This window comes from Balearica regulorum, chromosome 2, assembly GCF_011004875.1.
Source record: "Balearica regulorum gibbericeps isolate bBalReg1 chromosome 2, bBalReg1.pri, whole genome shotgun sequence".
NCBI lineage: Eukaryota > Metazoa > Chordata > Aves > Gruiformes > Gruidae > Balearica > Balearica regulorum.
The window spans coordinates 127,989,760-128,007,128 of record NC_046185.1 but is presented as its reverse complement, the minus strand read 5'-3'; the positions used below and the strand labels follow the sequence as shown (position 1 = coordinate 128,007,128).

The window sequence follows — 17,369 nt, the reverse complement described above, 5'->3', positions numbered from 1 at the left end:
TTACCAGGTACTTTCACTGGTATTATGTAGCAAATATTTATATTCAGATTTTAATAGTGAAAAGATTTTATGACAGCTCTCCTTTTCTGACTTAACCATGTGAGCGTACAAACATAGCAATAGCCAAACTTCTAGTTTGATATTTAACAGTTCAGGTATTTGTCTTTGTATTGTGCTTCTCCTTACACACAGAGAGAAGTAACATTGAAAGCACATGCCTGGGGGCAAGGATACTATCAAGACACGGGACAAATGTAACGCCAAGGAAACATAAAGAGCAAAAAAGGTTATCTGTTTGGGCAGAGCTGCAGAGCTTAAAATCTCCACACCCTCTGTGGCTGTTATCCCCCATGTAGCATAGGCAGATACTCACTGTTACAAAGAGTAGCCTGTTGCTTGGCTGGTCCGTGAAGAAACGTGTCAATGGATGCCCTGCGTGCGTGCCGGTCCAGCCCTACGTCTTCCCTGCTCACGCGCACTCACATGTGTTTCTGTGCAACAGGTCGCGGCAAGTTCTGCCCAGCAGTAGTCACCCATGGAGAGTGTTGCTGGTCTGAGGGATCTCTAGGCTGACAGAACTGCTCTAATGCATGCAAGAGCAGTGGGCCAAAGTATTTTCAGTTCAAACACCCAATGAATGCCATATATAGGCTGATTTTTCTATGTGAGCTTTTTCTAGGTGTACTTTGGCACCAGTGTTTCCACAGCAATGGTCTATAACCAGTTGCAGTAGAAAGGTATAAATATATAAATGCAAACTTGTAGAGAGGAAAATAATCAGGGCATCTCATTTGTTTGTCTCTTGAAATGTCCCCAAACTTCCTGCTGCTGGACAGCAGCTGAGAGAGTACACATCTGTTCTGGGAGCTTGAAGATTAGTTTGTACAACCAACACATTTGCCTTGGGGAGGAATGCCTAATCTGGAAAGGAGTATAACTCCGTGTAAAGATAGGGTTTGAAGCTGATCGCATTTTGTTCTCCAGATTTGTCATGGACCTTGATGAATCCCCACAATGCATTGCCTCATGCTTTTCTGTATGATGACAAATCTGGAGATCATCATCTCAGCTGCATACACATTCAGCTTTTATAAATAAGGGACGACTCCTCCCAGTTAGAGTCAGCTGAGTGATGTACAGACTCTGCTGAGAGCAAGTCTGTACCAGCCTCGAAGGTGAGTGCGTGTTCAGGAAAAGGACTTCCTCATACTCACTGTAGAGGATGGGATTTAAACAGTGCGGGACATATCCAAGCATCTGCGTTACAGAGAATCCAAGACAGATTATTGTAGTGTGACTTTCTCCTACATCCTCAGGGTAACTACACCTTCCACTAGTATTTCTCTTGCAGTGGAACTAACCTCGGTCACATGCATCTCATTTCTTAGCCAAGTATTTTACTTATCAAGAAGGATAAAGAGCAGGAATAAGGTGCACTTTTTTTTTTTTTTTTTTTTTTAAATATAGCATTATTTCTTGGGAATGGTACTATAGGAGAGTTTGGCAGCACTGATACTGTATCTTGATCTCTCTTCCTAAGACAGGGCGATTTTACTTTTGCAAGTGTCTGTGACTTCTGCACCTTTATGGTAATTTTGGGTTTGGAAAGCTTTTCTATAGTTAACCAGTAGATTGATTAATTTGAATAAGTCAGTTTCTCAGTCTCTTTTTCCTTGGATGTTTTAAATGACTGCAAAATTTCAAGTGAGTGTGAATTTAATGCTTCTGAAAATGGATCAGTAGCAATATTTAGGGTCAGGTGAACTGCAGGGTGAAATAGCATGAATTTCCCCACTAGGACTGGCCACGCGTCTTTCAGTCCTGACCTAAAATATTATTACATTTTCAGTCACAGTCCACCAAAACTACCTTAGACTGCAGATTTCCTAACACTTTCAGCCAGCTTTAAAAAGGCGAGGCTGCAGAAAGATGCAGTCCTGGTGATCCATTATCCCCTTTCTTGTGCTGTTTGAACTGTTCATCGCACACAAAATTGAATAAGAGATTTGAACTGAATTAAAAGTAAGTGGACCAAAAAGGACCAGAAGTCATGGGGAGTTTCCTTATCCTGGAGTGTCAAAGTTGGATACTTAGCACTAGATCACGTAACTACCCTACCCACACAGAAATCTCTAGGAAAACTTTTAAAATTTGTTTTCTTGGTTCATTTGCAAGTTTAAGACTGTTTATAATGATGTGATCCATCTGCATTAAAATCCAAGTAAGATGTAATGGTGGAAAAGGCTCCATGACTTCCACAGCCATGTCAGTTTTCAGTAAAACAAGGAGCTGTAACCAGATTTCCCAGTAAAAAGTAGAAACTGTATCTGTCTGGTTATAGAAAGATTGAAAGTCATGTTTAAGCAGTCTTGGAAGAAAAGCTCAGGAGATTTTAAGCATAGGAGCTGGCAATCGTGTAACTATTTCAGCCTCTAATGAGTAACAGATAGAGAAACAGGAAGGCACAAAAACAGGGAGATAAAGTTTCCATGTTTCCTCATGATAGCTCTAAACCCAGCAGTCGTTAAGTGATGTATGATTATAACCATTAATGTGTGTGCAATCACACTGGCAGTGCTATTATGCCATCTTTTCATATATTCCCATTACAGCGAGATGTGAATTAGGAAAAAAGTCTTTATGTTGATTATATATATTCTGTCCTTTGCTTTGTTTGCTGCATTTTGCTCAAGAAACTTGTAACTGTTTTTATAAATGTTCTCAATTATTTGAGGAGAGTTAGGAAAAGCTAATTTGTTTGTAGCTGGAGTTATGACAAAACAATTCATCCATTCATGAGTTTCAACCAATTTTTCTAGGTCTGTGACTATGACTTCATGGTCATGAAACAGTTTGCTAAGTGACACAGATTTTGATACCGGCCTCACCCCATGTATATCATTTTGCACTATATATTACAGGTTGCATATATAGCAGGCGGTAGGAGAGTCAGATATCTGATGTGATAAAGCTAAGCACTCTTAAGAAGGTTCTTACAACATATAATACAATTATATGAAAGAAATTGGAAAGGATTTTGCTATCCACCAGCCCTGGAAAACATGTGCTGCTTTATATATTTAGAGAACAGTAGCAGTTCATAACTCTGAATTATCCTATGAGAAACACAGAATAGGTAAATATTTGCACAATATCTTTGTGGGCTTGGTAACAGCTTATTGTTTCTGATTATTTCTTGTGTCCACACAGAAGTGCCTACAGTGTAGACATCATTATTCATCAAAAAGAACCCCAAAGGCTGGTTACAGCCAGACTTATAAAAAGAACAAGATGCCTCCTTGACACCTATGCCATCCCTCAAGCTGTAATGAAGTCCCAAAGGAAGATAAGACCCATGCAGGTGTAATCTTTGACTCACTAGAGCTCTATCAATATGTGTCATTTTCAAAAAAAGAAATGGTGATATTCCTGAAGATTCAAAAATCTGGGTTTGTAGACAGGACTCATAATTAATAAGAACCTACTTTCCCTTTTGTAGCGTTAAAAGTAGTGTTCTGTCTCATACAAGAGCTTCCCATCCCCCTCCCCCCAAAGGAGGAGGAACTACTCTCTTTAAAATGAAAATACTCAGTTTTTGAAACAGGGGGTGGGACTGCTTCCTTCAGTGCATCCACAGTGTAAATGAAACATAATGACAAAGATTGCACAAGAAAAGTGGAACCTTAAGTCTTACTGCAGTTTAGCCAGGCTCCTTGATAATAAAATAAATAAATAGACGAAATTTTGAAAGGCAACCAAGAAACAAGAAAAACAGAGAAATTGTTTTCCCCTCCGAAAGGCATTGTCTGATAAAACAGGGCTTAATTCTTGTCCTTTAGAGAGGCTGGTGTTTAGAATTTATTAAATTTTAATGATTGAGTTGTGGAGTTTTTTAATATAATAAAGCTCAGGTTGCTATTAGCAATAGCAAACAAATTGCAAGAGATGCTTCTCATTTTCTACTGGGAAACCTGACAACTGGCCAAACCAATTGTTCTTAAAGATGAAAACAGCTCTAAGCTCTGGCGCATACAACAGAGGACACAGCTTGGGAAGAAAAATGTCTACAAATTCTAATCTAAAATATGCTGAGTTTTCTGGTTCATTCCAGCTAAGTGTTAAACAAGTATTTTAAGAGCATATATGTAACTCCACCTTATTTCTTTTTAATTGGTTTGTTTCTAGACTACTTCTTTGTGCCAACTAGTGATACTGCTTCTGTAGACAGAAAAAAGGACTAGCAAAAAATATTTTGAATGTAAGCAAAAAATTCAGCTGAAAGTCTGCCTAGCCACTGTCTTTCAGCTAGTAGATGATGTATTTGACATACATTCATTCTTGCCTCTTTAGTCATGCTTTTTCTAGATATTCTAATATAGGTCTGTTGAATTTATGAATGCTGCTTTCCAATATAGTAATAACTCAGAAGGAATCCTATCTGTTACATATTTGATTATCTACTATAAATCAGCAATGGAAATATCATGACATTTCTGAATTTTTAATGTGTCTTTATTGTCTGCATAATAATATTTTGCTCTAAAGAAACAAATCAAAGTTATCCTGTTTGCAATTTTATAGAGGTTAAGAAAAAAAACAAGCATTTTTTTTTAATAGTTGCTTTTAATTTTGGCAAGTGTTGTAAGATAAGAAAACCTGATAGAAACTTCAGTCACATAATTACTTATTGATGTGTTTAAATTTCAGATATAAAAAAAAAAAAAATTCTTGGATATTTCTTGGTACCTATGTGTTTATAATAAAATCTGTGCATTGAAAAAATTAATTTCCAAACCAACTCTTACTGCACTGCTACACTTAGTCATAATTCCTGCACCCCAGACTAGATCATAGCTCATCCTTTACACTGCAGGACAATCACAAGTTGCAAAACATTTTCATAATAAATAATTTCCATAGAAATTCCTAATTAATTCCAAGCATTTTTTAGTAGAGAATAAGGTTTTGCCACGTTGCCCAACAGCTGTGTAGAAAGAAGTGGCTTATCTTAGAGAAGTTAGAAAGCTCTACTTTGGCATTTAGAGTGGGGCTGAGGAGAACTTGTCATTTTTAAACAAACTTACATGCAGTTAAGCACTCACCTTTATCTGTGGCTCATCTATCAGAAAATCCTGTACTGTTACTGCAGGTTTAACTCACTGGTGTTTATTACTCTGGCACAGGAGGTATAAATTCTGCAAAACAGGAGATCAGTCAATGGCAATGTTTCTGTTCCTATACAGGCATTATTAATCACAACAGGTGGAATAGTGAAGTGAATAAATCACCTAAAGTAACAGAAGTCTAATACTTTATCTGCATGATTATTCTGGGGGGGGGGAACGGACCCCAACAAAACAAAACACACACCACTTCCCCCCCAACCCCCCCCCCCCCAAAAAACCCCCCAAAACAAACCCACAAACTTAGATTCCTGTTTATTATCCTTCTCTTTAGTCCACATGTGCTTGGCAGCCACACAGAACAAATTCCCGTTGTTCCATTAGCGATCTTAAGTGATTGATGGCTGTACATCCACTGCATTCTGCCTGTCAGCCACCATATTTCCGTTTCTCCTTTATACCTCTTTTGATATGAGATGGAGTCTCCAAATTTCTCCTCTCCTCAGCAACTATAGTATAGGAATGAAGATACTCCTCATACTATCAAAACCTAAACTAATTTAAAACCTGTGAACATATAATCAACGTTGAGGCATGACTCCTGATGTGTTCACTGGAGTAGGTCTCTTCCCTGCCTCCGTGCATGGACTACTCTGCAATCAGCGCTGCTGTGACACACTGCTCAGGGCTCTTTCACTTTTTACAAGCCACTCAGATTTTTTGTTCATGCTTCTGGGACCACCTGGATTTTTTTATTTTTTTTCTTCTCTCTCCTTCTCTCTCTCACTCTCCTTCTTCCCAGAATAAATTATGCTATTGCTGAGCAATGCAGCACTTGTACAACTTCACTTACACAGCTCAACTTCTGTATTTCTATGGAACAAGCAACAGAATTGGGCAGCTGTAGGAGGGCGTGACCTCTGGCAAAACACCAGAGCAGTTCCTTCACCTGCTTTACACTTCCTTTCTGATTTTAAATGAATGAGAAGCAGTTTGGGAACAAGCTTTGTCATCTAGTTCTCTGCCAGATATTTCACAGGGCTCGTACCTGTGTTCATGACACTAGGCATGTGTTGATGGGTCTTTGGCCATTTAAGGTGGATGCTAGTTTCAAACAACTGACTGTGCTGCAGTGCCCCACTCCCTGTGCAGTGGTACAGTCAGTCCTCCCTCCGCTCCCCCAACCTGGCAATTACCTCCTTCCCTCAGCATGGGAGCGGGGCTGGCCTCGAGCTATAGCGTGAGCCAGGTTTCACTCCTTTTTGTTGTCTGCTAACTCATAAAGCTTGTTTACTTGCAGTCACGGGCGAGCATGATGTGCGATGCCTCTGAGCCATCACTTCACCCAGTACCCCTCAAGATAATCATCTCACTATCATGTTTCTAATATATCCTTCAATATGGTACACCACTGAGAAATAATGCAATAAGGAAACATGTAATTCAGAAAGGACAGACTGCTATGCCTTTTCTCTTGCAGGCTTAGTGGCCTTTTCATTTTCTTTCCTAGTATCTTTACCAGAAGATTTTTTTTTTTTTTTTTGCTAGTATGCTCCTGTTTCATTTCTCTAGCCTTCAGTCATTCTAGTATTTTTGAAAATAACAACACACAACCACCTATACTCTCTGATTTTGTCTAATAGTTTATTCTTCTGATTTGTGGTCATTTTCCAGTTAGAAGATTCACCTCACCACAACTTATTGATGCAATTATGTCATCTTTTCTATTAATTATTTTTTTCATTAATTCTTGTGATTTTACAAGTCTTTTCCATTTCATGCCTAAAAGAAATAGATGATTGGCTGTAAGGATGACTCCCACAAGATGTGGAAGAGGCAAAAGAGGAGGAGAGGAAAATAACCCATTTAATTTTGTCTGGGAATATGTTGCATATATGTGACCCATCCCAAAATTCCTACCCCTATGGTCACTATTTTACTTTTGTGAATGGGTTAAGAGAGAGGAATTATGATTATTAGTTATACATTATTTGTAACAAGACTATTCAATGCATGCATGTATATAATTAGGATTTTCAAAGTTGGACTGTAGCACTTTCTTGACAAATACTATTAATTTTCATTGTAATTAGAATTAAAATATTTAAATAAGTGACAAAATTTGACTTCTAATTTTAGCTTTTGAGTCATTTTGAACAATCTCTATTCTCATTCATTTCACTTCCTGGGATTATTGCATTCTGCATCAGATTATAAAGCTTAACCAGAGGGTTACATGTTGGGAAAAAAAAAAAAAAAATCCAGGCTAGCAAAGCAGCTTACTGATGTTTTTGTGCTGTGGTATAAGGAGGGTAGAAAACACTGTGTTAAACAGAATTTTAGCCAGGAAATGCTCCTGACTTTCAGAGAGTATTGTCTTGGAATCTAACCATATTTCTATTTTAATTACACAGGGATGCTAGACTATAACTTTTTCCAATCTGCTTCACTGTGCCTTAGGAAACATGATAATTTAACTTTTACAATATTAGTATTTTATCTTTGTCTCTACATTAGAAAAAAATGGAAAATAAAAATAATCCTGATATATCTTAACCTTAAAATGGTATGAATTTAGAGGGTGGATTTTTTTTTTATAATTGCTTTTATTTTGCATTGATATAGCAACGAACATAGAGTGGCTTTAAATTTAGAAGCATTCTTACAGTAATCTATATTTTCATTATTATGTGTAAAGTAAGACTAATTTAAGAAGGAAATTATAATACTTACCACAATTTATTCCATAAGCACATTAGTTCTGAAGGCACAGACTACCTTGAGATGTAATGAGAATGTCAGACTGGCTTATATGGTAAAGTTCTTATATCTGTGCAGAGTCACCATAACCTCAGCATACATGCTGAAATGTGTGAAATTAAATATGATGTACTCTTTGAGCAAATTGTCTATAATCAAGTAGGCATTCTACATGGATACAGGTGTGTGTTCTCAATTTTATTGAGCTGGCAGCAATTTTTGTGCAACTTTTTTAAATATCGTAGAATAGTAGAATAGCTGAGGTTGGAAGGGACTTCTGGAGATCATCTAGACCCACCCCTCTGCTCAAAGATATGAAAGCGTATACAAATGAAAACAAAAAATTATGTATGTACAAATGCAGTCTAAGATTTTACTGATATAAAACCAAATATATCAGCGTATTATTTCTTTTGAATCATCTATACCTTCACTCAGTAAAACCAGAGCTATAGAAACTACCTACATAAGTGTAACTAGAGTTCTGTTGAAAATTTAGTACCTACCTCAGGCATAGAGATCACTTTTTCAATCCTGTGATAAATAACAACATGATTGTACTAACAAATATATACATATAGTGTGTTTATATATACACTGTATATACAGTACAGTACTGCATATATAGTAAGTATTCAGGAACAGGCTCCATTGATAAATCACACTATGTTCATTCCTTCGGCAAAATAGATACTGGATTTTTCTGACACTGGTTTTGGTTTTATATCATGGTACTTTGAAAACTGAAGCAACTTTATTCACTTATTGAGTGTCCATGTTGTCTTAGTTTCTCACCTATGCAGAACCTCTTGAATAACAAAGCTGCCAAGAGCTCCCTAAAGCTATGTGCTCAGCTTTTCTGTATTATGCCTATATAGAAAACACAAATTGCATCTCAGGGGAAGGAAATTATGATGGCTTTCTTACTTAACAAGGTTATATGCTTAGACTTCTACTGATATCTTCACATGCCAGGGCATGACTTTTTGTCCTGAGGTGAAATCATGCAAATGGCTGTCACGGTTACTGTTAATTTGCTGTCTTCCCCAAAGTTTTATCTCTGAGTATGTCTAGGGGCCAGATGTGTGCTCCATTTGCCCTTTTTTTGCTTCTGGGAGAATTGACTAGAGGTTAATCTACTGATCAAGTTGCCACCCAAAAAGTAAAATATTCATTATTTAGAAGAAATGTTTCTGAGAAGAAAAAAAAAATATAAATTAAAATAAGGTAACAGATTATGCCCGTCCCTCTCTTCTTCTTTGTAAGGTTTACCCTGAAAGCCAGAGAAAGCTGGACATTCTTAAAAATTCTCCGCAGATATGTTGCTGTCCTCAGTGAGTCACTTCTTATTAACACTAGTCCCACTGATCTGGTTTCTGAGCGCTAGCAAAACAGCTGGGCAACATTGGGGATGCTTGGAAACAGGCAATTGGCAGGTAATACATTTTTTGGGGAGAATATTTTTCAAGATCCACTCCATTGTCTTCCTCTTTTCTTTTCAAGAGCCTCTCTGTAGTTAGATACATGTATTTAGATTAAAAAAATAGTATGAAGTTTCATTTATAATAAAGCTAACAATAAAAACTTAAAAGCAACTCTTCCACAGTATCTACAGCCTCAGGCTGAGGCATGTAATTGCATATTAATCCACAGGGCCAGTCCTGAAAATATTTACAAGCCTGTGTGAAGTTAAGCATATGCCTGAGTATTTTCAGCAAGGGGAAGAATTTTGAGTTTTATTGCTTTGAAAGCTGTTAGCATTCATTGTAATTTCTATTAATATTATGTAAATCTTTACGTGACTGTAATCAAACTGTAGGAATATTAAAAAGTATATCTTTTGTCTCCAGTAATCTGCAAACTTTTCCAAAAATGCAACCTGCCAGAGCAATGTACAGTCAGTGTCAGGTCTATTGTCTATTTTAACAATTCCTCCTTTTGTCTTCTTTTGACCTTATTGAAAAGCTCTTCCTTAATTTTTAAAAAATTTTATTGACACAGGTTTGCTATGAAAGATATGTTCAGAGCAGCTTGGGACATTATTTTTTCCTCCTGTTTTGGGGTGGGAGAGAGAGAAGTCAGAATACAGAAGTAAAACTGTCAAATTATACCAGCCACATTTACTATTTATTCGATTCTTGATTTGGAAAAAGTGACAGAGAGGTTAGTTTTCTAACAGTTAGCGTTTCTGTGACATGTTTTATCTTTTTAACATGAAATGCAATAAATTCTGTATTGTTAATAAAACAATCAAAGTATAATTGAAAAAATGTTGCAAATGAATACAGTGAACTTATCCAAGTTTTAAAGTAATATGTGAAAAGTAAAATTTTAATACTAAATGTAAAAGCTCATATGAGATATTTGAATCCAAGAAAGTATTAATTTGCAAAAAAAACCCCAAACTTATCCAAAGCTAACCACAGCCAGCCAGTTATTGACCACTTGTCCTAGCTTCACAGGCTACAATAATTTATTCAAAAGTTAGGAATGATGATAAGGATAATGACTTAACAGAAGACTGCAGAGTTCATGGCAATTCACAGTTATTGGTCACCTAGGATAAACTACTGGTGACGGATATGCTCTTCAGCTTTTGCTGCTAATTCAACAGACTCTATACTGTAAGTAGGATCAGAGAATGTTGAAAGCATCTGCTTCCACAAAATACATTTCTTTATCTCTCCATTAAGCAAGGAAAAGAGATAAGAATAAACCTGAGAAAATATAGGAACAAGGCAATGAACTATAGACAGTCTTAAAATAAAAAAAAAAAAAAAGAAAAGAAAAAGAAGAAAGGGTAAATTGCTCAGTAAATGTAGATATAAAACAATTATATCTAACCTACGAGCTCTTTGCAAGTGATTGACTCCTTTGTGATTAAAGGATTTGTGACATTTCATTGAAAAATTTCCTGGTTATGGAAAACTGAGGCCTGAACACATGCAAGGCATTAAAGCTTTTCAGCGGTACAATAATCCCTTGTTATGTATTTCTATCTTTTCCATTACCATACAGTAAATTTGCAAAGAATAGAACATATGGCATGCGTTCTTGGGGTTTTTTTTCCCATGCTGCCAATGCTCCTAAATGGGTTTTTCCTGTTTCCAAATGCTGACTAAGAACATTAATATTCTAGTTTGATTTCAAATCCTTTCCTGAAAGTGTATTTTATCCTTTTGACTCCTCGGATACAAAGAATTATTCATATATTTTAGGACCCAAGAGTTACAAGCAAATCAGCAAAATTATTTTTCTATTTTTGTTTCTACTTGTCAGGAAGGCAACAGGAATCAGGCCAGTAAAAGCTGATAACATTCTTTTGAGCCCAAAAGTGCAAATTTACTTACCTGGATATTTAATGTATTAACCCCAAATTTAGCTGTCTCGCTATATTTCTCTTTTTAGGGTTTTGTAATTTAAATTCATCTTGAATTACTGTACAGCTAATTAGCTGGTTTGGCCACAATTCCTGGTAGAGATTCTTCTATAAAAGACTACCGTCTCTTGACCCTGGAAAAATCTTCAGATCACTGGCTTTTGACAGCAAACCACCAGTGTTTTGAGATGGAGAAATGTTCTTTTTGTGCTTATCATAAGCAATAATAGAGATTACCAAATTTTAAACTCTCTATAATAACATATTAAACAACTACAAGACTATAGATTTGAGATTATGTACATGAAAGAATTTTGTATAAGTCTGCTTTTGGTACATGATCGATTATTGTTTTATTTTGTGAAATTAAATTTAATAGCTTGTTTCACGAGACAGAAAGAGACACCAGAGCTGAAATTAAAAATTGAATTAGACCCTTTGACAGTATTTCACACAACTCCTGCTAACATCAGCCTTTTTGGTTTTTTCCTACTGCATAGCATGGGAAATACCCATGTTTTTCTTTCAGCAGCCTTTATCCTTTAAGAGTTGTATTTCATTTTAAAGTCTAGAATATAAGCTATTTTGCATCCTCTTTCTTTTTGCATAAGAAAAAAAGCATTTTATGGGAGACTACACCAGTGTGTTCCCCTAAATAAAAGGTTTTAGCAGATGAGAAACTAGGACAGAACTTCATAATTACTTATTCCGATACTACATTTTTACAGAGATAAAGCTACGTGCATGGTGAGGTCTTTAAATTTACTGCCCTTTGACTGACTTTGTCTGTGTTCTTGTATTTATCTTTCCTTTTTCTCTTTGAGAATGGTATTTTTGCAAGGAGAAAGAGAAGGGAATTGCTGGAGGGGGTTTAAAAGCCAAACTCTTGAGAATTCTCTCTGGTCACAGATTAATTATAGTTTCTTTTACCAACTTTCAACTACCAAGCCATAAAGTCCAGGCCCCTGTTTTATGTCTGCAAGATACGGTGTTCAAAGCTACAAGCAATAAACGTGGCTGCAGTGTATTAATACAGAAGCAATTACAACACTCTACTGTGGTTTCTGTGCTATGGAAAAAAATAGTTTATAGGTCCAGAGTTTTTCTAAAAGTATCAATTTATCCAGTCTAAAACTGCAGCCAGTTTCTCCCTGCTGCAGTGACCAGCAAGGGTAACGCTGAGAGCGGAGGAGGATGGATGGGTGGCTGTGGCTGCCGTCTTGATGGGCACTGGGGAGAGCGGTCCTGGCAGCCGGCGGGCAGTGCTCCCAGCTGGTCATGGAGCTGAAAGCCCAGCCCAGCTGAAAGACTCCCGCAGAGCTTTGGGAAACACCACCAGGACATCTAGGAGACACTCATATAATGATTGCTTTGTCCCTGTTTTCAAGATGTACAATCAAGATTAACATGTGCTCAGGAGATCAAAAAAAAAAAAAAAAAAAGTGAGGAGAAATCTTCACCCTCGTTACCAACTACAAACAATGTCACTTTTAAAGCCTTCAGCAGGCAAATTCATACTTTCTTAGATCTTTTTTTTGTGAAGCTGCTAATATTTGGGATTGGCTTGGAGTTTTAATTAAGGCTGCTATTTAACATTCATACTGCACCTGTGCCTAGAAGCGCAGCAAAATGATGCCCTCAAATTCTGGGCACTATTGTAAATTAATCTTCTTAAACATATGTGCAAAAAGTGGGCCATTAGTACTTCCTAATTCTGACTTTAATATTTTAGTACATTTCCAGTTTCCTGTTCTCCTGAATCTTGAAGGAGATGGTGTTTCTTCAATTGACACAGATTACAGTGCAATCCGGGAGATTTCAGTATCTGAAATCTTGTCCTCTGCTAATATCATCTAGTACTTTATCTAACTCAGGAAGAACACAGCAGTGATTTTATTTACATAACCTAATTATTGCAGTTGTTCTGTCTGGCAGTTATTAGAGTGTTATTGCTAAATTTATTGATACACCTGCTTGGCTGTTGTGGAGTAAGTTTTCTGCTTACACAAATTTAAATATTTTGTATTTGTACATTCTAGCACTATTAGTATCCTCACTTTTATGAGCAACTACAAAACAATTTTCAGGTTAACCTGAAAGACTTAAGAAAAGAAAAAAGAAAAAAAAAAAGAAAGAAAAAAACCCCATAATTAATTTTTCCAAATCTGTGCCTAAAATTTGTGTATTTAGTAATTCTGAAGACTTTTATCAACAAACTGATAAGTCCAAATGACTTCCAGAAAGGCTTAACTTCTTCTACCTGAGTTTGGAGAAAAATAAACTGATGCTACGAATTTAAAATTGATGGGTGTTAAGCACTTTTAATCTTGACATGTGGTTTTAGGAAAGCTGAAAATCACTTCTGAAAATTCTACCTGGCAGACTGAAATTTTCCAGCACGTAGGCTATCAGAGACTTGCCCATGCTCAAGGTGTGGACATTAAAATAAACAATAGAATGTTCATAACAGATAATATTCAGCAGTTCCAGTGGATTTTATTAGAAATAGTTGCACATTAAACTTGCATGATTTTTTTGTTTTTCTTTTGTTTCGCTTTCTGTTTTATCCAAGAAGGGAAAATATCATGGCCTTGAATAGCTGTTAAGCATGTATCTCCTTCAGGATTATATTGGTCCTACTTGCTTCAGTCCCATCACTGCCTTTGAAAATTCCTCAGAGATGCTACAGTTAGTTAGATCATCTACATGTAAGGACTAGGCTGGCACAGGAGCTAAAACAACAAAGAGGTAGGGCCAAAGCAGAGCACTGTACCTGCATGGGATTCCATCAAACCAGCACTGAAATCCACCACGCATATATTCACCCATCTACATTCATGCACATTCATTCAGGTTTGGAGCTTTGACCCAACTTTTTGTTGAAGTTAAATGTTATTTTTGCAGGAACTATCTTTTTAATAAAAATAAAACTTTTTTTTTTTTTTCCTCACAGCATCTGTTTCCAAGGAGTGTCCTTAGTTCAGCACTATGTCACCATTTGATTTAATACAGCTGTTTTATCATGAGATTCTTTTCTTGTATCAACATAAATGTTTTGGTTTAGATGTTTGTATGCTCTTGGAGGCCAATACTGTGCAGATGCACGTATTTGCTACTTTTTTGTTTTGTTTTTTTCAGGTAATATCAAAATTATCAAACAAGTCTACGCTATCTCAGGTATGTTAGTCACATTTCAAATATGCCAAGCTTGATTTTGAAACATGCACACAGTTATGGCCAGAGCAAAGCTGGAAAAACTCCAACTGACTTCTGTGGTTTCAGAATGAGACTTTAAATAGCATCTGCAGATAGTTCTGCCACTGTCCATTTTATGAGTAACAGCTTATGATCTTTTCTTTCAGCTGCTGGATTTGGATATCCCACCATAGCACCTGCATTTTAAATACATGGTTACCCAAGCCAAAGTTCTGAATATGGGTAACACTCATTTTCTGTAGAGTACAGGCTGCATCAGTGCCAAGTCCTGTACAATTTGATCATCATGACAGCCTTCGGATGACTATTGTGGTTGATAACAAGGCTATTATATTTTATATAGACAGGTCTTTTGCCACTGTTTTAAATTCTTACCTTTTCCTATGTCTCAGAAAGGACCTAGTTCACTAAATCTGTCAATGCATACTGAGACAAAAGCATTCACTCAATGAAAGTGTGCTGTAGCACACAGCAAAATTAAACTCACACTGCAAAACATTTAGACAGATACTAATAGGGGCTTAGAAAATTTAGATAAATTCCCTAAATCTGCATTTCCACCCAGCCAATCTTACTTGGCCTGATTATGGGAAATCTGAATACATAAGTTCATCCGAGGTTTTCTATCTAAAGTTAACAGTGCCTTAATCAAGCTTGATTAAGAGGACTAAGCTTAAAAAATAAGAATAGCAACCTTTTCTGAAACCATGAAGTTGCATTTGGCTGTTCTATTCACTGGGATGTGTGGAGTTTGTTATTTGACCTGGAACATGATTCTGCCTTAGTCCATTCGCTTACTATCAATAAATAAAGTTGTATCATGGGAATAAACGGAACTATTTGGAGTTATGGCCTGATCCTCACATGAGCTCATGTTGGCATATCTCAGCACTCACGACCAGTGTATTTTGTTACCATGAAACAATAATAAACAATACATTGTTCTCTTACATGGTGCTTTAATTAGTACATAAAGTACAGAACCCAGGCCTATGTTGCCTCTAAATTGCCCTGGTTCCAACATCAAGCATTCAAATAGCCTTTTTTTCCCTCAAAACCCATGTAGCTCTGCTTTTCAATCACTCAGTTCTCAAGCTGACACTGTCACACCACTGCTGCATTAACAGGACTTTGCATAAACTGAAAAATCTGCCTATTAGCCCAGCAGTGGTTTCAGTTACAACTACTAAGAAGGATACAGAGGACGTTTGGGCTTGAGCTGAGCTGGTGTAAATGCTATTTATACATTATCACAGAATCGTATCATAGAATGGTTTGGGTTAGAATGGACCTCAAAGATCATCTAGTTCCAACCCCCCTGCTGCGGGCAGGGACATCTTCCACGAGACCAAGTTGTCCAAAGCCCCATCCAACCTGGCCTTGAACGCTTCCAGGGATGGGGCCTCCACAACCTCTCTGGGCAACCTGTGCCAGTGCCTCACCACAACCACCACCACTGACATAAATGGTTCCATATGAAAATGTGGAATTATATGTTTTACAAGCCTCAGTTCTTTCCCTTGGTCGACCAGGAGTCTGAGAGTGTAACGTTCAAAAGAAATAATGCTTCAGTAAAACAAGATTAATCTACTGAAGTGTACATATGGCACATGGCTTGTAAGAAGTAGTCAAGTAACCTTTCTTGGTAACAAAACATATTGTAGTGAGTTGACTGGATATGTTGCTAGTGATCTTTTTTAATTTTTATTTTTTCTCATGCACATATAGCCATAGTTGAGGAGGGAAGCTATAGAAGAGTTCCAAAAGAGCTATGTCTAATGAGAAATGAAAGCTGTGCTAGATCTGGGCTTGTTCCAGAATAAACTATGTTTATGCATCACCAGGCTCTGAATTTTACGCTAGTATGTATTATCTAATATTTTAGACAGAGCTCAAGGGAAATGGAAATATAAAGAAGAGACTCCCTTCAATTGTGGAAGATGAAGATGAGGATGAGGAGGGAGAAGAAGAAAGCAGCACCCTTTCACCAATCCATACAAGAAGCACAAACTGCTCTCAGCAGAAGAAGGCTGGAAGCAATAAAAGCCACCTAGGGAGAAACTTGAAGCAGTTGGCCTCAGGAACAGTCCCCTTTCATTCACCCATCCGTGCTTGCAGTTCAAATCCCTCAAGAACCAAACATGAAACGGAGCTCCATTACTATTCCAGAAGGAAGGATAAAAACCTTAAGTTACACCTTTCAGCACTGACCACTAGTGGTCCACCTGACCTGAGCCCAAGGTAATAGTTATGAACAGTTATTTTCTTCTCTATCATGTAACTCCTATTAAAAATATCATGATTGTAACACTATAAAATATTTCTTTTTCTTTAATAGTTGATAGTTTTGTTCATCCCACTGTCCTGGTTTCAGCAGGGATAGAGTTAATTTTCTTTCTCATAGCTGATACAGTGGTGTGCTTTAGATTTAGTATGAGAATAATGTTAATAACACACTGATGGTTTTAGTTGTTGCTAGGCAGTTGTAGTGCTTACACGAAATCAAGGACTTTTCAGTTTCTCATGCCCTGCCAGGTACACAAGATGCTGACCCAGACTGGCCAACAGGATATTCCCTACCGTACAACGTCATGCCCCATATATAACTGGGGAAGCTAGCCGGGAGGCGGGATAGCTGCTCAGAAACAGACTGGGCTTCAGGGTTTTGGCTTTTTTTTTGTTTCTGCATGTGGTGAGCATCACTTGGTACATCACTTGTTTATATACGTATATATTATTTTTATTATTATCTTCCTTTGTTATCCTATTAAACTGTCTTTATCTCAACCCACGAAGTTGGGTTTTTTCCATTCTCCTCCCCCTCCCCTTGGGAGAGGTGAGCGAGCAGCTGCGTGGTGCTTAGTTACTGGCTGGGTTTAAACCACAACACC

The 17,369-nt window shown here is 37.1% G+C and overlaps 1 protein-coding gene across 1 annotated transcript in view; it reads left to right on the top strand.

The window, feature by feature from the left end:
• KCNH8 (potassium voltage-gated channel subfamily H member 8) overlaps positions 1-17,369 on the top strand; it is a 197,443-nt gene that overhangs the window by 162,315 nt on the left and 17,759 nt on the right. The window contains exons 12-13 of the mRNA XM_075747138.1: positions 14,401-14,439; positions 16,364-16,719. Coding sequence (XP_075603253.1) covers positions 14,401-14,439; positions 16,364-16,719 — 395 coding nt within the window. The remainder of the gene's footprint in view (positions 1-14,400; positions 14,440-16,363; positions 16,720-17,369) is intronic.